Raw genomic sequence first — 23,986 nt, 5'->3', positions numbered from 1 at the left:
AGGGTAAAGAAGTTTAAAGAGGTGAATGAAGTTAGGAAGCTAAAGCTTCAGGAATTTTAGAGACTTCTGGATGAAAGGATCTCCACTGATGAGCAATGCTTCTTGCAAGCAGAAGAATATTGATGTTGCTAGAAAATTTGGAAAGAGCTGGGACATTGCACGAAGAATATTTGCTGGACCTCAAAGGGAACCCTTCGAAGATAGAAAGTTTATATCTTTCGTCTATGATCTAAGGGAGGTAAACCCTAATTAGGATGATTTTATGCATTCTCTTGCTCTTGAATTAGACTATATAACTATTGTTATTAATAATCTTCTTGATCTGTGGGATATTATTATTGATACTCAGAGGAACGGATCATTCAGAGTATCAGTTGATTCCTTTAAGTCATTATCTGTTACTAAGCTCTGGGTGATTCGCAACAAAGTTAAGCGTAACTCAAACTTGAATGAACTCCTTCGCGACAGACTCAGGGACTGTGCAGATCACAATAGCCCTCAGATTGTGAAGAACCCTTACTGTGTAAAGTTCATCAATGAGAGCAGAATTGGAACATTCTACCTGGATACAAAATCACTCTCAAAGTATGATGTCAGGTATATGATTCTGGTATCCACACTTTTGAGAACCAAGGGCTTCGCTTCTAAAGCTAAAGCTGATGCTGATGATGAGATTGTTACCTACTGCACAAGAAAGAAGATTGCTCACTACTTCAGGAAGATGAAGCATATCAAGAGATCTCAGCCATCTGACTTCAGAGAAGACCCTGTGGAACTGGAAGTACTACATCAGCTGGCTCTAGTTGATGAAAGGAGGAAGCGTGGAGAATCCACTACATCCGAAAATCCAACCAGTGAAGAGCCTTCGACTCCTATAATTCATTGTTCTGATGTTGAAGAAGGAGAAGTCACTCACTCTGAGTGAATAAATTAATTAGGGAATTGTAATATATGTTCAAAGAACATCTCTTTTGTAATCTATTTATGTTTGAATTCTAGTTCATTGTCTAATATAATACCAGAAACTTTTGCTATTTACATTTCGATAGATCGATTAGGGAATTGTTATTTACATTTCATCTTTTGTATATATTATAGTCTTCCATATATATGTTTTCCCACAACCCCCACTTCCATAAAAAAAACTTTGCCTAAACTCTTCACAATAGATGACAAAACCTCTTCATATATACTCAGATGTTCAACATTCAAATTACCATGTAATTGAGAGTGTTTCGTCGACTGAAAGGCATATGTTCAGCCTATTTGTAATTAAAGAGGTACAACTCAAATCAGATAAGAAAGCAAAGTAAATAGCAAGTACTATTAACTGGAATCCGTACGAAGAACGTCAAATGATTTATTGGAATTATATTTTAGAAGAATTCCAGGATGCTGCTGCACACCACTGAAAGAAGTTCATTAATATTTTCAAGCCTCAGTGCACAAATAATCTTTTGTGACACGTCCAGGATTTGCTGCAGAAGTAGAGGTGGTCGTTCAATCGATTGACAATTCAAGATGAAGATATAAAAGTTTCAAAGAAGACAGAAGCTTTGCTGCAGAAGAAAAGTAATTAAATATTAAATAATTTATATATTCACTTCTCAATTGATAGGCAAAGTGTGCTAGACAAAGAATTTCTTTGTCCTACCAAACAAAGCTTGTAAGACAATTGATTTAATTGTCTTACAGAATGGAGCTTGCAAGACAAGTGGATATATTGTCCTACCGAAGCTATGTTTGTCCCCCCATGTCCATAATTGTCTTGCCCTTCATTATTTTGTCTTAACAAGCAACTAGAATGTCTTATCTTGCTTTGTTTTGTCTTACCTTGATTGTAATTGTCTTATCTTTCGTTGTCTTACAAGTTCAATTGGTTTGCCTATAAATATGGCCACCATTCTTCATTTCTAAAGTGTTCATCACTTGTAAACCTTGATCAAGTTGCTAAACTTGTGTATTGTTATATTCACAGAAGTTTTGTGCTTTGATCACTCGTTTGTTTTAATCACTAATCGAGGATACATCCTGTCGAATGTTTTCTGCGAACATTAAAACTGAACCCTTTTAATTATATAATGACTTTAAACATTGTTATAGTAATTAATTAATATCTGATTAACAAGTTAAATACATATCAGATTTATTCCATGATTATTTTGTGACTATTGTATTCAACCCCCCTCCTTCTACAATCGCTTCCAGACCTAACATCGACATCTCATCAATATCGTAATTTGTCTCCTCAATTATCAAATTGTTAGTACCTTGGTTAAGGTAGGATGGAGGAGGCTGGGGCAATTGTGGAAAATTCACAAAGACTTGCCAATAGATCTGAGCAATTTATCAATTTCTACAAAAAAATAATTTAAAAACTCAAATGTCTGAGATGAAAATATTAAGCAATATGGAAATGTTATTAAAATTTGATAAGTTAAAGGATAATCTGTAATCTGTCTATTCTTACCAACTAGAGCAAGATATTGTTGTTGTTTGATATTCAACATGAGTCTGCTGTTTCGGGTCAATTTCCTCCTGATGTAGATTAAATTATCAACCATATGTTCCCAGTGGCTGGTCCATAAGTTGAAGATATAATTTAATTTACAATTGACAATAATGTGTACAAATAATTGTCGTATCTGAACTGGACATCCACAGGTCGAACACTGTCCCAATGCCTCATACCATTCTTTGTCGTCAGAAAGAAATCCATAAGCATTACAGGAGGCTTTATAAGTGGGGTAAAGTGTGCCATTAACAGTCCTCAGAGCTTCAAATGACTGAGGACCGTGCACTTTAGAAAGCAAATGTTGAAGGAACCATATCTCTCCATTGCTATGGTGAGTGTCATGCAGAGACCAAGTTGAGAACCACGCTTTCTCATATTCCATTTTCTGCTCAAGTCATTCCATACGTAGAATCTTGGAATCTTGTCATATGTGTAGCTTCTGGCTTCGACATCATTCCTGTTTAGATCAAAGAATGCTTCAAGTTTGCTTTATTTGATTTTTTTTTCACGATTAACAATATTCAGCAAATCATCATATACACGGAATGTTACATTCTTCTGACCAGGCAAATGAAATGAAAATCTATGGACGGATACCAAACGATAATGTATATATTGTGAACCCAAAAATACGATATGCTGCCTCAACTCCGCAAATATATCTCCCATCAAAATAAGCCTGAATTTCATCACTGGTTTGACTGCATTAGTGAAATCTAAGAAATTTCTTTGACCTATTATCTCTACTATAGCCCGGTCATGACCTTTTAAGAAGTATTTGAACAAATATTTTAAGCGTGCATGGCAACATATTTCAACATTAATGTGGCATTGGTATCTGACTAACAAATGCCTATTACATGGCACCACCCACTTGTTGTCAATCACTGCATTACGTACATGAACATTAACATTTATCTGACGTCGCATAAGAGTAGGAAGGCAGATTCATCAAAAGTGGTTTGTTCACAACACATGTTAAATTGTACCAAACATTACATAAACTATCAGCTTCACATTACATATTTGTTTTTTTCTATACTGTCGGTCGCGTAAAGCAATATGTCTTAAAAAATTTTAAATTCTACAAGTTAATTTAATATAAGACGCGGTACGAATAATTTAACAAATACATTTTCAATAATAATCGTCCAACTTTTTGGTTGCATAAAAAAAAAAGTTAACTTTATCGAATAAACAGTTTAAAAAATTTAAAAAACATTTTTGAGTACCTAAACCATCACCTTCAAATTACATCTTTGTTTTTTTCTATACTATCAGTCGCGTGAAGCAGTATGTCGAATTTTTTTATAAATTCCATTAGTTAATTTAATATAAGATGCGGTACGAATAAATTAACATATACATTTTCAATGATAATGGTCCAACTTTTTGGTTGCATAAAAAAAGTTAAAATTATCAAATAATATATATAAATGAAATTTTGAAAAATAATTTTTTAATATCTAAACCATCAGCTTCACGTTACATCTTCCTTTTTTCTATATTGTTGGTCGCTCGAAACAGTATGTACAAAAAATTTATAAATTTCATTAGTTAATTTAATATAAGATGCAGTACGAATAAATCAACAAATACATTTTCAACAATAATCGTCCAACTTATTGATTGCATAAAAAAGTTAAAATTATCGAATGAACAATTTTAAAAAAAAATCGAAACACAATATTTTAACACTTAAACTATCACCTTCACGTTGCATCTTTTTTTTTCTGTACTGTCGGTCGTGTGGAGCGTTATGTCAGAAATTTTTAATAAATTCCATTAGTTAATTTAATATAAGATCTGATACGAATAAATTAACAAATACATTTTTAATAATAATCGTCCAACTTTTTGGTTGCATAAAATAACTTAAAATTTTCAAATAAACAAAATTTTGAAAAACAATTTTTTAGCACCTAAAGTATCACCTTCAAATTACATCTTCTTTTCTTTCTATAATGTCGGTCGCATGAAGCAATATGTGAATTTTTTTTATAAATTCCATTAGTTAATTTAATATAAGATGCGATATGAATAAATTAACAAATAAATATTTAATAAAATCATCCTACTTTTTGGTTGCATAAGAAAAGTTAAAATTATCAAATAAATAATTTAAAAAAAATTCAAAAAACAATTTTTTCACACCTAAAGTATCAACTTCAAATTACATCTTTGTTTTTTACTATACTGTAGGTACATCTTTGTTTTTTACTATACTGTAGGTCGCATGAAGCGGCACGTGAAAAAATTTATAAAGTTCATAAGTTGATTTAATATAAGGTGCGGTACGTATAAATTAACAAATACATTTTCCATAATAATCATCTTACTTTTTGGTTGCATGAAAAAAATTAAAAATTATCCAATAAATTAAATATAAAAAAAGAATGAACTGGTTATTGGTTATGAGGGGGTAGATTTCCCACAGATCCTCCAACCTTGCTTATGAGAAAGTACACCACTGAGAGGACAGACGCGGGGCCTACCGTTTCAGGAGCAACAAACACACTGTGGGAACTACAGTTGAGGAATTTTTTTTTTGAACAAAAATACACTGAACTACTTTAACAGAAATGGAAAGCATAGAGAACAGGTGTAGTAAAAAAGGGGGTGGGACAGTGTTAAAAAGGGGAAAAGCCCAACAAAATGGGATCAGGATTTATCTATATATAGATTTAGATTTAGGAAAAAAACTACCATACTCTTCTAGTGTTAGCAAGGTTTCAAAAAATTAGAGAAAACACCATTAGTAACTCAGCAGAATATTGAACCAATAACTAGACAATACTGTAGATGCAAACAGTAAGTAGGGGTCACAAGACTCACAACCTACACAAGTGTAATTCACAAATTGCTTAAATGCAATTTACTTGTGCAACAGCTTGAGGACATTCCTTACCCACTCTCTAAATTTCATGCCACATAAGAAATATATTGATTATAGAATCATAGAGCTGCTAAAGAAATCTTCAGGTTCTTATCTAACGAAAAGAACACTAATTTGCTAATACATGCATGTGCACCAGTATGCCACCATTTCAAATCCATAATATTGGACTAGGTTCAGACCGTTATTGATTCTGAACTGTTATTTCATATATATACAAAAATGCCAGGTACAGAGTTATAGGACTGGATCCATATACACCGGCTACCATCTTCTTTCAAAGAAAATGAATTAGTCCGGCGAAGATATATTTGTAAGACCATGCTACTGCTTGGGTAAAACATGGTCAAGTACAGCCATCATCTTAGCTGCAGCCGATGCTCTTGCCTCAGCAGGAGTGGTCTTCAGGTTGCTCACTTCAGATGAGGAAAATTCTGCTCCTTTAACGTTTACGTCAGCATAATATCCCTCTGCAGAATAGACACAAAAAAATGGTACAATATTTATAAAACAAAAAAGTCTGAAATTAGGGCTCAAGTTGAGACAACAAGCTAATTTACAAAACTAATAGATATTTGTTGGAATGAATGACTTCCATAATTGTTGAAATGAACGATTTGAGCAAATTTTATTATGGTCATTGTCCAACAGGTTTGGACTTGGTAACATTTCCTTGGTTCAGCATTCTAGCACATAGGGCTTTGGCGCTACTATTTTATGCTGGACACAAAATAAAAACCAAGACTTCCAGAGATCTTAAATGATCATAATAATTTAGAAGAGGAAAAATTCATCTGTCATGATAAATTATTAGAACATTAACTTTTGAATTAAAGAGAAGCAAGACTAGTACATATATACATTTCCGCCCTAAAAAGACATATATAGGTCTGGTCCTTTCAGCGCACCTAAGTGCCTCAGCAATAAATGCATCACATTTACATCTTCAAAAAAATGGTGCAAACACTACACACACAAGTGAAAGAATTCAAATAGAGTTTAGTTATGTGGTTAAATAGTTGAACAGTTGCATTCACTGGTTTTTAGGCTTTATTTTAAGTTTGGTTCCTAGCAGGGTAGTGTGTGTGTACACATATAAGATGTTCACGTTATATATATTGTAAGAACTGTAATAACAAATGTAGAAAGATATTGTATTTAGTTCGATTTTAACATCAAAAAATCACTTTTTTGATTTCATAATATAGCAATAGCTATATGTATTTTAGCACCACCATTCGACTTGCTATAAGAAGAAAGCCAGAGTACAATATAAACAAATAAACAATGCAAGTAAGAGGAACCAGTATTAACGAACTTATGTCAAAGAAAGACATTAAGGAATTGAAATGCATTATCACGATTAGTAAAAAGGATAACTTTTAATAGTATTCACTATATATGTAAACCTAAATTTCCTTGAGAGAACAAATAAACCCTAAATATCTAGCTTCAATAATCAAAATATAAGATTCCGCTGTTACCTAATTCAACTTGCATAACAATTGAAACATATTATTTGATACGGCAAAAATCTGTGATTACAAATGTGGCAAAATCTGACATTAATTTTACTTGCATTTTCTGTCGTCCCCTCGGGACTACCAGTCAGTAGCTTCGGTTGTTGAAAGTTACCATATTATCTTTATATACGACTACTGGTTAAGGGTTAAACTAAATGGAGCAATCCTTCTTTAATCTAATCCTGCTAATATTCTTTAAACTGAAAGTAAATTCCCAGCCTAAGATACGCGTAACACACGGATATTAAAAAGTAATATGGCCTTATACATGTAGATAAAAAGATTGTGTATGGCTTCTACATAAAAAAAAGCTGGATCATGAGGTCCTGCCCTCCCGAAGTTTCTATTTTGACTTCAGGAGTTGATTGGACTCATTTTGATACTAAATGATGAAGATTTTGAATTATCAACTGTGAACTGGATAGAGAGATCATGTAAGATCTTCAACTAGGATATAAGATCTCACCCTCTGATGAACGAACACTGTAGGTTGGCAGCATCCAATAGTTCATACAACAGAAAATGTCCAATTCCTAATGCAAGGGAAAAAATGAAGTATTCAGTACACATAAGCAAAGAGCAGAATGTCATGTTTAACACAGATGCAGTCTCATTTAGATGGTTTTTGTACAAAAAGTTATAAACGTGGCAACAACCAAGGCACCTCTCATGAAACTTGCAAGATAAGGTAAAGAAAGGGTTGATTACATGGGATAGAATCAACCTCCACCAAGAACTAATAGAAACACCAATCAATCCTTGAATTTATCAAATATTCATCAATTCAAAGAATTTAAATTCTATTTAATATAGGACTAAATCTTATACAAGAGCAAGAAAACCTATATCAGATAAAAAAAAAAATCTTAACTCTAGCAGGAGCAAAACCTTAATACTATCATAGAGCTTTAAGGATAAACAGTCAATAGCTCTATATATTGAAGCATTCAACCTCAGACCAATTAGCAATAAGTAGAGTGAACTCCCAAGGCTCGAATTTAAAAGTAAAATGATTTCTTGTTACATATTTTAATGCAGCAAATATTTAATACAAAACAAATGCTAATAATAATAGCATAAAAAGACATATCTTACAACTTGCCTGACAAAAATGTTCCACCGGGAGGATGTCGACTGATGATCTTTTTCTCTTTGCATGCTGAGTTATGGGGTCTTCGAGATGCTGACAAGGGCCAGGCCCTGGGATAACTTGGGAGTCTGTTGTGCTTTTTGTGCTAACATAATTACAAAAATCTTTAACAGCTTGCATCTTAACTCCCATATCATATGCATCACCTAGCAGCAGCAATAGAAAAATCCAAAAATTAATACATTTTCTACAATGTTAGATTTTTTTAGCCACAAGTGTCTCTTCTCTTCTGCTACATGATTACAAAGTTCGTTTAGATCCTCAACCTAAGGTTGACATAAGCAGGTGCTTGATTCTTACTGAATTGTTTTAGGCTCATCTTATTTTTGTGCGATTATTTCTCTGACAATCATTAAAAGTATCTAATGAATTATAAGTTCATCCATCCAAACATGCTCAGAATACCCCACTGGTAATATAAGCCTCCCCACTCGAATTTAAGGGCTTCGGGAGAGTAAGATATAAACAACCTAAGCATTACTCTTAGGAGTAGAGAGGCTATTCCCAAAAGAACCCTAACTCATTACAATACACTTGGAGAGTTATATAAGATATTAAAATTCATGAAATTTTTAATTTTTTATGAAAATTTATAAGATTTACGATTTTTGTTTTGTTTTGAGGATCTGAAAGAAGTCATAAAATTGTTTGAATAAGATTATTGTTCTGTAAATAATGTCATAATTTCCAAATGATGTTTTGAATTCATCATTCAAGCTGACAAAGTCAATTATCTCAACAGTGGTTGAATTGCACATGCGGGACAGATATTGTGGAACAAGGATTACTTATTCTGTTTATGGTTCACATGTGCAACAAGAAAGTATATGTAAATCTATGGATTGGACACAAGGTGTAGTGGATTAACCACATATGGCATACCAACATGTCATTGACTCACCAAAAATCTATTGCATTAAGCACCTAGGGGCTACGAGCTACCACATGTACAAGTCAGGGCCTCACCAAGGACATTACACCTATGTGGTGGTCTAGCCAGTCCATGGTGCCATGTCTGTTCCTTTTCTTTTAATACTCATATACTGATGTTGTGATCATTTAACTTTTTGATTAGTTAGGATACAAGTGGCAACTAAAGGGAACTTTTATATATATCAGTAGATAATTTATTATATCTGAGTCTATTAAAATTACTGTGATTAGTACATATGTTTTAAATGTGGAGCTAGTAGTTTATTATATATGTATTAGGTTATTTACAATATGCCCACTTGTTTTGAGCCTTAATCCATTAGGTCAAGTTGTTAGGGCTATAATTTCCTGCATGGGTATTGTAATCCTAACACTTTATCAGAGATTTGATTATTGTCATACTATTATATTGAATTGGTTCTTTTTATGGGATATAATCCATAATTTATCCTCCCTTAATAGTCCGTAAACCCTAGAGATAGTGATTCATATGCGGTTGAATCACCCTAATGAATCATTGTTATCGTATTTAGTCATAATCATTCTTTTACAATGATGCCCTAATTCACATATTATGATCCAAGTTTCAGTTTGGTATGTTAGAGGTCCAATGTTGCATGTGGCGTACACACCCTAGCCTGTAATTTCGTTTAGAAATTTGGATATTATTCTGTCTTGGATTGGTCTTATATTTATTCTGTCTCCATGGTAGCTCATTTATACTCAGTTAGTCCAAATCTTCTGACTTTGTCCTTGCCTGTTAACTGAAGCTAGTAATTAAACTATTTAACAATAATGTGTTTAAGTGATTAGAGGTTTAATATGATTACAGAAAGTCATCTGTCTGATGTTTTCAGTGACTCAGGGAATGTGTAATAACTAAAAGGAGATGCCTTCAACCAAAATTTTCTACTGTGAAATATTTCCTGCTGTTTGGAACTTTCTTATTATTTTAGTATCTCAGCTACTTGGCATTTACTACTGTGAAGATGATTCTAGAATTAAATTACTATATCAGAGTATCATCTATGGTAATTTCTTCCATTTGTACTTTGTGGGTTGTGTTGCGATACGTTTACCCTTGTTTTCCCAACCCCGGATACGACTATCCAATATATAAAACAACAACCAGAAGAAATGATACCATCTATAAATGTCTGGATTTGTTTCTCACACAATGCAAGCTCTTCTTGTATACTGCTTCGCTGCATAGACTACAAAAGGAAAAAAATAAGAATAAAAAGTATGACATGATCAGCAAGGAAATGCATAAAATCTAAAACAAGTACACTGTCCAAAAAAAGAACAATTATGGAACATATACGAGGTTCAGCTTCCAAAAGGCTGTGGTTATAGCAGAGACCATCTACACAAAAATGCAAGATATAGCCACTTTACCAGTTTCTCTCTTTTTCTGAGAGCCTGTTGCAATGCATCCTCATCTGAAGCCAGGTTAGATGTCGGTTTTTCAACATTTATAGATTTTGGTTGATGAGAATCCACCGCACGATCATATGAGGCCACAGAATCTCCACTATTTGAACTAATTCTGGAATTCAGGGACTCTACTACTTTGAACTGCTTGCTTGTGATCCCCATAACGGAGTTAGACTTCTGCACCTGTTCAAGATTGAGAAGTTACTAAAGCACATACCCAAAACACAGAAGATAATAACACTATTGCAACATGTCCTTCCAAAATCCTTAACTGGGAACCAAGCCTCCACGCATGAGGCATGAAGTTCGAGCCATCTTTATTAAATTAAAATACTAATTACTTGTGCACAGACCATTTCACGACCTAAAACCACTTAATATATCCTTAAGACACATAATCCAATTTATAGAAGGACAACTGAAATGGAACTGATAAGACCTGCTCCCGAACATTCATATAGATAAACATTAAACTTAAAGACACATTTAGATTGATATTAGATAAACTAAATAGTAACTTCTTAGTATTACAAACTTTTGACCTCCAGTACTTCAAATCAAATTAATAATAGTAAATATTGAAACCTGTCAATGGGCCAGAGACAGTGAACACAGGTGGCTGATGCAATGATAAATCAGGTATTCTTAAAATCAACTGTTTAACTGTAAAAACATGTTTGAGAATTATAAACATATCGCACCATGTTGATGTAAAAAGACATTCAAATTTTTTCACAAAAAAATACCCTTTTATAAAAGTAGAGATTCATTTCTTTTTCTTTTTTGATCCAAAAATGAAGATAGATTTCTTTTTCTGGAACATACATTAAATTCCATGAAGCATTGAAGATGTTAAATTTTATCACTGCTATATCCTATATGATAAGCATAATAGGGATATTTGGTCATTGGTTATGTGCCAAAGGGGTAGCTTGTGTTGGGTATCAACCCAATATGTTAATATGGGCTTGGGTGATCCAAGATATACATGGGTGATAATTGTATGTTTAGACGATTATTATATGCAGTATATTTTGGTCAGAGTAGGGTAATTAGGCACTAAAAAAGTAAGGGTTTTATAACAAGTATGGTAATTTTAGGTGGCTAAGTTTGTAATGGTTATATATACATAGTCATATTATGTTTGTAAGATATGCTTAGATGTAGACTTAGATATCGCTTGTGAGAGTATTCTTAGTCTTAAGTATCCTGGTTTGATTGGTTGTATCATTGATAATGGTTTGGATTAATAATACAAGTTGGAACATGAGATTTCCACATTACATTTTTTTGTTCGTGCGCTTTGCATAAGAAGGCGAATTACGTGTTTTATTCCTAATAGCTTGAACATGTGATATATAAGACACACACACACACACACATATTAAGTGTGAGATTCCAGTTCTTGATAACTACAAAATATAAATATCGCATATTTCTTTTGATCTACAAAGAAGGCTCTCGGACTCTGGGGTTCGATTTTTAACAACTACAAAAGTTAACATACATTTTTTATCTAACAATATACTTCAGTACATTACAAATAATCTATTATTGTACAAATAGAATTTTTTTTCAAATTATACTTACTCTATCTAGTAAATAAATAAACATGTATCTTTAAACATATAGTAAAAGTAAAACAGCCTAAGTAAACAAAATCAATCAAACTTAATAGAAACTTTACAAATTAGGAGTACACAGAATATTTGGCTTCAAGTACTCGATTTTTAATTCCAACCTTTGGCTTCAAATTCCTATGCCTTCAAATTAACAAAGACATCTCAACTATTACCTAAATAGAAATAATATGCTATCTGATCAAAGACATTGGTCGTGAGTATCTTAAAGAATGATTTTGGTTCAATGTTACAAAACATAAAATAATATTTTCTTTTTAAAGGAATAAGGTTTGATACTTGACAATTAAAGTAGTTCAGTATTTGATAACTACATGAATTTTAATATTTCTTAAAATAATACAAGATATTTTAAGTATATCTAAACAAAAACAAATAGAAATCCCATGCATTGCATGGGTTTTAGACTTGTTTAAAGAACACAGTAATACGTTTACAAATAGTATTATTATTCTAAAATTCTATTTCTATTTCAGGTTGGAAAAAGTTTGTGATTCTGATAAATGTTTGTAAAACTATGTATACATTACTTTCTTGTTCACTCTAAGAAACACTATCTTTACTAAAATATATAGAACCCTGCAGATAGTAGTATGTTAGTTCTGCCATTGCCGAAAAATGAAAATGTATACTAAATTTGAAAGCATTGTAAAAGAGAGAGTATATTGATTTCACAATTGGTAGTACCCATAGAGATACAGCGTTTTCTATGTCAACAAACAATAAATGTGTAGATGGCATTACGCTCCAATGTCTTTGCACGAAACTCCAATGGCTATACAGTAAGAGTAACTTTAAGCAACAATAACGTACCGCCGGGTTGATATTATTTGGTGAGATGTAATTATCAATTTCCACAGAATCTATCTTCATGCTAGGGTGGTTGATTTTGAAACTCCCGATCGCATCTACGTCCACTTTGTCCTGATCGATGGAATTGAAACACTCATTATCATTTTCCTGATTAGCAGTGTCACAATTATGTTAGATACCGCATTATCTTTTAGGTCAACAAATATTTGAATGAAAATGCATATCAAACTCCGCAAACAAGGTGCATAGTTTAACATACTCTGCATATCAAGCATCCAACACCATCAATGTAGATAGAATTCTTAAATGATAACAATATATATATATACACATATATACACATATATACATATATATATATATATATATATATATATATATATATATTTCAATTTCAATTATATATAGTCATGAAACATGACAGCATAACTTGAGGAAACAATCTCATTGTACAAGCGAGGAAGTTGAATTTTAAAAAAAAAAAAAAAGAGCAAAATGTATTTTTAATAGATGATTAGAAGCCTTATCTACATCTCAAAGCACAGACCTCTGATCAGAGTTCCTAAAGATGCCGATTTAGTATATCTAATTTCCTGCAGATTTGGAGCTACCGTGTTTATGGGAGGCAGTGGTTCAGGTTTGGGTGGAATACTGGAATAGGTCAAGTTTTGTTGCAGTGCAATTAACTGACACGGTAAATGCATTTCCAAATATATCTTTTTTCACTTGAGAGTCTTCACGGAAATGGCCTCTCTACCACCAACTTGCTTCCTAATGAGATATACTTGGTATATACGGTTCAATTTGTACTTAATAATTAATTTACAAAGACAAACAGTGTCTTTTAACACAAAAATAAGGAAAAAGCATACACTGCAAACTCGATTTCACAAATTGAGACATAATTATTACTTCCTAGAGAGCCCCCGTCTTTGACAATGGATATTTTGCATCGACACTTTCGGGTGTATCTTTATAGGAATTTTCTACATTTTACTTTATCCTGCTTGAAGACAAAATTGCAACATTCATTATCATCTTGAAGCAGTGTCACAACTCACAAGTTCCATCAGGCACCTCATTGTTTTCAATTAGGACAAGAATTATGTAATCCTAAAATTATTAGATTACATTTTTAAAATGACAGCATTGAAACATATACGATAATCTTGCAAATAGATGACTCGTTTATTAACAAGTACTGTGACTCATAAATTAATAAGTACTCAAACAAGGCACCAATCACTCTACCTGGGGAAGTTGTGACATTCAAAATCAAAAATTTATTGTTAGTTTAGGAACAAATTATAAGGGAAAATAAATCTCAAGTCAATAAAGTAACTATATATGGATAATTTTTAACTTAAAAGTTATTGCCTCGATAAAGGCCAAATGGTCTCTTAGCCCATACCAGAACAGTATCTATGCAGAAGAGTTTCGTACCACTAGAACTTCATCACTTGGTAAGACATCTTTATCGATTTCCATAGCATCTGTTTCCTTAACTGGATGGTTGACTTTGACATTGCTGGATGCATCTTTGTTGATCTCATCTCCATCAACTTTTTCTGGCAAGGAGATATGATGTGTACATCCATTTATTTCCTGCTTTGCGGTGTCATGACTTCCATCAGTTGCCTCTGCATCAGTTACACATATATTTTCATGGCTAATATTTTTGCCTACGACTTCAGTCTTCAGATGATTTTTGGTCGAATTTGAACATTGCGTAATAGTATCTTTGACATTTACCCTCACTTGCTTTGATAATTGTTCCCTGCCAAGTAGATCAGGGAATGAAAGAATATTCTAAAATGGAATATATATCTAGTCTTTATAAACTAACTAAAAGAGAAAACAGTAAGGGAAAAAAAATGTAAAAGCAAAATGAGTCCTAAATATTATAAAACTGAAAAATTATAGAGCATACTTCTTGAGCATTCTGAGCGTATGACACTAATTACTACACAGTTACACACGATAGACAATAATTTAGAACTTAAAGACAACTGTCTTACAATAAAGGGACGACAATACCAATAAAAGGGACGACAATACCAATAAAAGGGACGACTACGGCAGCAATGAGCCAATGATAATAACTGGTAAGTTAACCGTGATGCAGCAGATATGAATGATATTAATGCAAAAAACATAGAGTATTCACTTGGTTCAGCCCCTAGCACTATCTATGGCCTACATCCAAATCCCTATACCAATATAGAGAATCTCTTATTATAAATCTCTTTTAATAGGTAAAGGTACATATACCCAACCGATTACAATGAAGCACAAACTACTGATCAGACACCTCCCAGTCCCTTTGGCACACAGCCACACTAGCTACACAAAGCTACTGGTGCCCCTCTGAGTAATCAACCCTCGACCAAATCCTAGGTTGAGATTTCCCTTTACAGTTCGACTGTAATGAACAATTACAAGTGGAGAAATTTGAATTACAACTAGAGTAATACTTTATATAACGGTATGGATAAGAAAACATAAAAGAATATATTGAAAACATTCAGCATTTTCAATCGTTGTTTGTAATTGTCGAGTTTGCCATTTTAAATCTTCAGATTCTGATGGCTGTTTGAAAAACAAGTTTAAGGCTACATATGTTTCATTCCCATAGGATCGGGTCAATAAGAAACTTGCCATTGCAATGCAACAGCTTCAAATAATTTGATTTAATAAAGCATACTGTTAGATTGCCCGGATAATCTTACCTAGAATTAGGGGTATCAAACTGATAATTCGGATACGGATCTGTCTGTATCCGTATCCGGATCCGACAATTTATATCCGTATCCAGATCCGAATCCGAAATTTTTTAAAGGATGATATCCGAATCCGGATCCGACGGATACTATCCGGATACGACAGATAACATCCGAATCTGATTTGTAATCAGGATTTTTGTTTTTCTATTAAAACTTTTAAAAAATCATAAAAAAATAGTAAAAGTTAATAATTAATTTTTAAAAATTGAGTAAAGAATATAAAATCATTGAAGAGGGTTTATAATTATTGAAAAATTAATTTTTATTTATATTTCAATATAAATATGTTATCTTAAAAATATTAAACTCAACTATAATTATGATATATGTCTATAATATTTTAGAATTATACAAAATATATATAGGTACATTATTCTATATATACATATATAAATACACACTATAATACACACACTATATAGTTATTGAATAATAATATATATAGCATATATATAATATTTAAATATCATATATATTCAATTTCAGATTCGGATATTATCGGATACGGATATAGCCTATATCTGTATCCGTATCTGGAATTGTCGGATTCGGATGCGGATAATATCCGCTTTGTCTCGGATACGGATAATACTCACTTTATCTCAGATACGAATGCGGATTTTTCGGACTTTTTTGACATCCCTACCTAGAATGAGTTTTGAAATCATTCTGTTATGATGTAGGTGTAAGAAATATTTAATTTTTGAATATCTTTAACAACGTTGTATGTATGTAACAGATACAGATGTAAATTTAAATTTAAAATTCTGGTATAACATATTCATATTTGCCTATATATATATATATTAGTATATATTGAAAATTACTTCAAGATAAGATTTGAAATATTCAAAAGGTATATATAGAACATATCAAAGTTAAGTTTGTTAAAAAAAAACTGTTTTAATCTGATATATTGAGATAAAATAGGTCTAATATAATATTTATATAATTTATATACACGATTAAAACCAAGCTACTCGTGCCATAGAGCTCTTGCTGCTATCTCTTGTTTGTGCTGTTTCTTTTTCTTAGACCATAGAATCTGTCACTTAAGCTAGTCATTGTCCGGGACCTGTAGTTCTCATTTCTCACTGCTGACAAATCTGCCTCGGACAAAAAATAATGTGCAACTTGTACTCTTTAACAACATTGTTCCAATCTTCAGAAATCAGAACCGGAATGGAAGTATATGGCTCGAGTGTTTTATCGAAATGATTAAGACGCTATAACAGAGTGCATAACAATATACTTTTAATTTGTGTATGAAAAGTGTTGTACAGGGAACAGGCAAGGTGATGCCAAGTTAAACTAATTTATATCGTGTATAACTTCCACATTATACAGTGGAAGTGTGGAAGTGTGGAAGTGAAAATGTAATGCTATGTGTTTGGCTAAGAAGTTATGTGATGGTGTTAGTAAATATAAAGCCAATTATGGTTGCTTTAAAGGAATTATTTCGACCCTACTTACAGTTTAATGTGTGTTTTGCCCAAATTTGTTGCTCAAAAGGAATTTTTCGTCCATAAACAAAGTTAGTGTTTGTCCAGCCCAGAATTTATTGGCAATCCTTTTGTCCTATCAAATTTATATTCTGAAATTGTCATATTATTCTACATAAACCACCTCTTTAAAATAAGATAAAAAAATGTCTATGCAAAATTCACATGGTTGGGAGAAAGATATATCACTTACAAATATGCTTAATTTGCCTGTGTCCAAACTGGATTTAGAAAGATCGAATAAACATGTTTAAGGAATAAGTAATCTAATGCTGGACAAGGGTAAAAAAAGGTAAAAACAACGATAAAACCCATCACTGCAGAGAATCAGCAAAACACATAACGAATCCACAAAGTTGTTATAAAATTCTCATCAAAAACATATAATTCAACTGTAACTAATAATGATGCCTACAATTGTGAGTGCGTTGGGTGGGGGGGGGGGGGGGGGGGGGGGGGGGGGGGGGGTGTTTAATATTTGGTAAATAGGTAAGATCCCAAAAAATTGCATACTATTCCCAATTGATAATTACTACCCCCTCTGGCCTTTTAATATATGACACTTTGACTTTTAACACACATTTTTGTGTGGTTTGACTGCATAGTAAAAATTGTTAATTTTAAACAATTTTATTTTAAAATTAAGACTTTGGTTGCATATTTTTCATTCAAAAATCATAATTTCAATTATGCGGGTCATTGCACCTAAAGATGTGTGCCAAAAGTCAAAGCGCACTATGGAGTACCTAATAATCCAGGAAGCACGGACTCTTCCTTTTGGCTGCCGTATGCAAGTCCGACTCGCCCAACTCACCCGACTCGGGGACTAGGCCCCAACTCGGCTAAGTGCCTATCTGACTCTCCAGATGGAGAGTCCAGGTGGAAACGGGGTTAGACTCAGCCCCAACTCGGGGCAGACACATTTGGGACTCGGCCCAATCCAAGTAAGAAAAGTGCAGTCCAATGCCTTTGTAACCTAATTTTAATAGCAGCCCCCTATTATACACACACCTTTATATATACATACAAACCTTATTATCTCTGCCTTTATAACCTTACCATCTCTGAAACCCAATGATCTACACCCACACACACACACACACACACACACACACCTTTTATCATGAATATATATATTATATGCCGAGTCTCCTATCCAAGACTCTTCGACGTTTAACGAATCCACGAGTCCCATGTCGCCGTATTAGAGTCTGTGCTTCCTAGCTTATAATTAGATACTAATGTATTTAATAAAAGGGAACAAATATTTTAAGTCTAATATTCTTATACTGCTAAATTAACTTCGACCAATTTATCTAAACACAAAATAATTGACAATCAAATTCTTGACTCCGTGCTCCACATCTTCTGAATAGGGAGACCACAAAGATATACATTCATCAAAGAAACATGATTATTTATGCAGAAAAGACGTCGATCAAACTCTATTATGACCAGAAAGCTTTGACTAGATTTATCTATACCCAGAATCAACTTAAGCAGGCCATAAATAAAATTATCAGTAATGATAAATACACATACCTACATATTCAAGAAATTAAGAGATTGAGAATTTCAGAAAATGTAAGTACATTGCAACACAAGAGAAAAAGCTTTATTGCAGGATAGGTTGAGATTTAATGATAATTTTGATGGGGTATCCTTGTATTTCTGCTGATTCTTTTGACTCTGGATAATGCACTAGTTTTATTAATGCCTTCCTTCAGGTAAAATTCGAAGAATTAATGATCTGAACAACTTGAATATATAATTACCTTGGACTTGGCGAATTCGAGCTATAAAGATTCAGTAAACAATGACACAGCAATTAAAATAAATTTAAAAAAAATGGATTGAAATATTGAGCCATATAACGTTGCTGTACCTAGAAAACCAGTCCGCCAAGATCCTAGTATAAGGAAGAAGATGAAAGTATTGATGAACAGTGGTGAGCATCCAACCACGAGAACTCTTTCGAACCAGAGGGCCTTGCAAGCTACTCAACGATATATAAGACTCTTGGTTAGAACGAAATGTATTAAGGACTTTAATGAGATAAAAATCTGTGTACTGTTGTATAGTGATTGGTAAGTACTCAACAGCTAAGGTTACGAATGAACAAATTTGTAATGCGCCTATTACCCCTGTATTTTTATAATTGTATCTATCAAAAATTGTGTGTGTCCTTCAATACTAATCAAAAAAATTATGATTCCTCAAGAACAGAAGTTTAAAAAGAAAGACAATATCACCCTATCTTATTTAAGAAAAGAGAGACATCTTCACGCAACATCCTCATGTCACTAATTAAAAAGCTTCGTCTGTTTTTAAGGGAATGAATAACTCAGACTGAAAACATAACTATGATAATAATTTTGGCTCCATGCAAACAACCAGTTCCAGTGTTGACTTATTTGCTGCACCAAGTATATGACCTTTTTGCTGAAGAAACCGGAAATTGCAATTAAGAAAGTATGGGGATGTTATAAGAACTAACCTCTCAATAACGTCTTTAATGTGACATTGATGATCCGCAGTTATGGATTGTGAAGATTGCACAATAAAAAAATGAGCAGCTGTCTTTTCCACATTTAACGAATATACAGTATGCCTCTCCAGAACCTCAAGATCAGAATTATTAATGCCTGTGTCATATGTCAAAACACATATTAGAGCATGAAGCTATTCCTTTCCATATTTAGTTAACAAAAAATTGATTTTAATTTAAAGATGATAATCCTCATTTTAAATTTCCACAGATTTGAACTCGCTGACTGACCTTTAGCAGAGATGAAATTGTAGCTTGTAAGATTTCATGTTATTATCAAATTTATCATATGATGTGACATACCAACATTAAATATAAAAAGTTAAGAATCTATGCACATAGTAGTTTAATTGCAAATGATAATAAGTTAATAGAGTACATCGGTAGGAGAGAAAAACAATTAATTCTATTACTTATAATTTTGGGCATAATCAGTGTTAATAAAGAATTGCTTCGATTTGAATTATCCGTACAATGCAGAGTTAGAAGCGGATAGATAAGAGGCTCCATAAGGTGAACATTCTTCGTCCCGCTTGAGCTGAGGTGATTCACTTACAAGTATGATCCCCATACGGAGTCTACTGATTTAAGACCCTGAATAAGTCAACCGAAGGAAGATAGGAAAGACAAAGATGTGTAATGATTTAACATAACCCTAGTCATCCTTGAAGTTCTTCAATATGTAATTAAAAAGAGGATTTTTCTGTGAAAGAACACACTCGGCAACCTTGCGACTGCATTTGAAATTATACGATTGAAAATATATATAAACCTACAAATCAGTTCATGAAAATTAATTCTCTATAATCATCTATACAACACCTTCCACAAAGTTTTTTACACGATATTACAAATTTGAACAAGTTCATGGTAATATAATTGCACAATTATGCTAGCATACAATATTCATTGCATAAATATTTTAAAAAATCAACATATAAAACAGTAGTATTGATAGTAATAGAAATAACTTAACTGGAAAATTTAGTAGATCCTTCATAGAAGAATATATATATTTTCCAAGGAATCACGTTTTTTTGTTCAACTCTTCTCTCTGTATCTATTGTTAAAGATAAGTACAGAGTTGCTAATGCATATATAGATCACTTGATGTCTAGTCACTTACGAATTTTTATGAGGTGTGTTTGACGTTAATATACCTCAGTTTGAACTTACTAAGTTTTAAATTGATTTCTCAATTTTATGCTAAAAAAATTACTTTGTTGCATTTCAATTGTAAGTATATGAGGGTTCATGAATGCATATGTACCAAAAGTATTTAAGTAATCATAATCAGAAATTAATAAGATTAAGTTACAAAAATAGTGTTTATACATGAAAGACACCTATTGATTATTTGAAAACCTATTTTAATTATAAGTTGCATATTATCATGACATAAATATATCTCCGAAACAAAATTAAATTTAAAACATATACAATAAAAGAACAAAAATTATAAGTCACCCGTGCATCGCGAAGGTTATAAGCTAGTTTATACATGAAACTAGCCATTTATATCATGTCCATTTCCCTTCTTTCAGGGAAGGTTGCTAGTTGTGTATAAAAAACACAGAGCATAAATTTCTGCCAAATATCATAATTCAATCAGTAAAATACCTGCTACTTCATTAATGCCAGAAAATGCAAGTTGCAGAAGAGCATCTTCATCGGTGTGCACTTCAGTTCGAGGTCGTAGTCCACTGCATTTTCCGATTTCAGATGTGGATTTAAGATCTCTTTCAATGGCTGACCAAATTCCTTTTGTTATAGAACCAAACAGTAGCAAGCAATTCTCCCTTGTAGAATCAACTAAGAGTACAGTAACTTTGCGTATCGGCCATCCAATACCTGGAACATCTTCATGTGCAAGCAGCGCCGAAGAAACCTTACAAGCACCCATAATCGCTTCCTCTGTCAGTGACAGCTGACCTTTTAGGTCCACTACAGTGTGGTAATCAGGTCGACACATGAGCTTCATGTATGCCAATAACTTAGGCTTGAAAATGACAGCCAATTTGCAACAAGAAGTGAAACTTAAATACTCCAAACTCGGATGACGTTTCCTGTGGTAGTAGTTGTAGAGTACCACTACAGCATGCATCTGGATAAAAAAAAAAAGTTCCAAATTAAAAAAAAAAAAACATAACGAAATCGACACTACCAAAATATACATAAGCCATAACACCGTTCTACTAAATCACTAAATGACACAACCAGCCAATACTAATCACATATCGTATTCGTTACGAGACGAACCCGTGAGCAGGTCCTATAAAACATTGCTCGTAAGGCCGGCCTCATATATCTAAAATCAACCGCCCAAAACACTAGAAAATAAATTCATCTGGTTTCTAAACACAAGCATTTGTTTATAGTTTTCGATAAACAGAAAATAAATTCATCTGGTTTCTAAACACAAGCATTTGTTTATAGTTTTCGATAAACAGAGAACACTTAATCGGAATTTTACAATGCAGAGAGAAAAAGACGTCGGCGAAAATGAAACCTGATTAGCGATTAATTGGTGCTGATGGAGTGAAGGGGCTGGGTCGGTGGGTAAGTAAGGAGCGACTAAACTATCGAGCAATTCAGAAAACATGTCTTCTGTGGGACACACCATTTCCACCTCCTCCGCCATTGTTGTCTGCTCAACACTCGCCTCTCAATAAACCCTCGGCGGTTTCGGGTTTGCACAAGCTCACGGGTCTCTATCAGAGCATAACAATTTGGAATTTATGTTTTTTCTTTTTCAAGTAGTCCCCGTTCCTGACATTTTGTTTACCTTCTCTGTTCATGCGTAACTTGTCAAGTATAATTTTATAATTTTTTTAAATTTATTTTTTAATAATATTTTAAATATCAAATTTTTATTCAGAAAAATGTCATCTTTTCTAATTAAGGTTATTATTTTTTTTTAATTTTCTGAATAAAAAAACTCAATTTTTTTTAAAAATAACATCTTTAGCCGTGATGCAATTGATGACACTATCAAATATATCATCATCAATACCATTAAACAAAATGTTCATGGTCTTGTTGTCCATGTGCACCTCTTTCTCATCTTCTTCTGTGAACTCAGAAACAGGCTTGGGAACTTTAATTTCTTCAGCTTCACTCCCATCAAGTCTAACAGCAGTGTTTATTTTGACCGGAATATGTGGCCCTTTCTCAATGCATTTAATGTAACTAGAGTCAAGAGAGAGAAGATGCATCTTCATCTTTACTTTCCAGTGAAAGTAGTGTTCTTTAACAAACATTGGAATTTTGATTCCTTGATCTCTTCTTCCCATTGTTGATTGTCTTAGATCTTTAACTTCTTGTATGTTAGAAACCTAGCTCTCATACCAATTGTTATTTGACAATGCAAACAATAAGTTAGATTGTAGAAGGAGGGTTGAATACAATCTACAAAAAAAATTAACTAATTTTTGTTTAACTGATCATATTCAAAACACAAAAGATATTTAAAACTAAAACATGAATTAAAAGAACAAGGATCTTAAAAATTTCAGGTGGATTGTTTGATACACCTGATAGATTTTTATATTAAGAACCTTTCCAAGTGAAAATACTTTGCTGCATACAAAAGAATGAAGAGCATAAGCTTACAATATTTTGCATGCTATCTCTACTGCTTTGCTCTTTCTCAGTGTTTGGATACATTGAAATGAAAATTACAATGTGAATATATACTGATACAAACTAGGATAGTCTGCAAAAGTATTTTCATACACTTTTTCTAGCTATTACAAATATAGGATTTCTTGGACTTGATAGTACAAATGGCAGCTTGAAATTCTTGTTGCTTTGCCAGAAATGGTAGGCTTCGAGGTTCTCAATATATGACTAAACTGCTTTTAGTTTAGCTTCCAAAACTGGTGCAGCACCTTTTGACATCAACCCTTGTGCTTTTTGTCCTTTACTTGACTTGTAGTTGTCAATTGGTAGTCATCAACTGCTAGAGTAAATCAGCCGTTGATAGCTCTTTCAGTTACCGATTGATAACTCTACTTGATTAGCCATTGATGGAATTGATGTAGCGATTGATAGTATATTTATTTAGCCATTGGTGCTTCTTGACTAGCGATCGATCTTCATTTCACTTGAATAGATTACATGACTTCAAATATTTACAATTATGTCACCCTATCTACTCATCCATTGATGGATCAACTACTAATCTAAAAAAGTCATATTATTAACCTATCAATTGCTAATGTACTCCAGCTTTGTTACAGTACCA

General features: G+C 32.8%; 1 protein-coding gene across 2 annotated transcripts; it reads right to left on the bottom strand.

The window, feature by feature from the left end:
• Positions 1 to 5,435: 5,435 nt before the first annotated feature.
• Positions 5,436 to 22,532, bottom strand: LOC108192248 (uncharacterized). Of its 2 annotated transcripts, none has more exons than XM_017372968.2 (11): positions 22,250 to 22,532; positions 21,361 to 21,844; positions 19,690 to 19,837; positions 19,078 to 19,188; positions 14,351 to 14,684; positions 12,908 to 13,054; positions 10,416 to 10,637; positions 10,162 to 10,231; positions 8,037 to 8,230; positions 7,401 to 7,467; positions 5,436 to 5,881 (listed from the first exon to the last, which is right to left on the bottom strand). In XM_017372968.2, exons 1-11 carry the CDS (start codon positions 22,379 to 22,381, stop codon positions 5,736 to 5,738), a joined length of 2,055 nt encoding a protein of 684 aa, XP_017228457.1. In that variant the 5' UTR covers positions 22,382 to 22,532; the 3' UTR covers positions 5,436 to 5,735. The 2 variants fall into 2 exon arrangements, with proteins under 2 accessions (XP_017228457.1, XP_017228458.1); XM_017372969.2 differs by having other exon boundaries at positions 12,908 to 13,018; positions 22,250 to 22,512.
• Between the last annotated feature and the right edge of the window lie 1,454 nt (positions 22,533 to 23,986).

Source organism: Daucus carota, chromosome 9 (genome assembly GCF_001625215.2).
Source record: "Daucus carota subsp. sativus chromosome 9, DH1 v3.0, whole genome shotgun sequence".
Lineage (NCBI taxonomy): Eukaryota > Viridiplantae > Streptophyta > Magnoliopsida > Apiales > Apiaceae > Daucus > Daucus carota.
The sequence above is the reverse complement of the archived record's forward strand: the minus strand, read 5'-3'. Positions and strand labels throughout refer to the sequence as shown.

Bases quoted from the DNA above. Each gene is read 5' to 3' on its own strand.
- LOC108192248 (XM_017372968.2), bottom strand. From the start codon at position 22,381: ATGGCGGAGGAGGTGGAAATGGTGTGTCCCACAGAAGACATGTTTTCT. The intron at 21,845-22,249 runs GTTTCATTTTCG...TTTTTTATCCAG, and splicing joins ACCAATTAATCGCTAATCAG to ATGCATGCTGTAGTGGTACT. The intron at 10,232-10,415 runs GTAAAGTGGCTA...TTCCTTTTGTAG, and splicing joins TCAGAAAAAGAGAGAAACTG to TCTATGCAGCGAAGCAGTAT.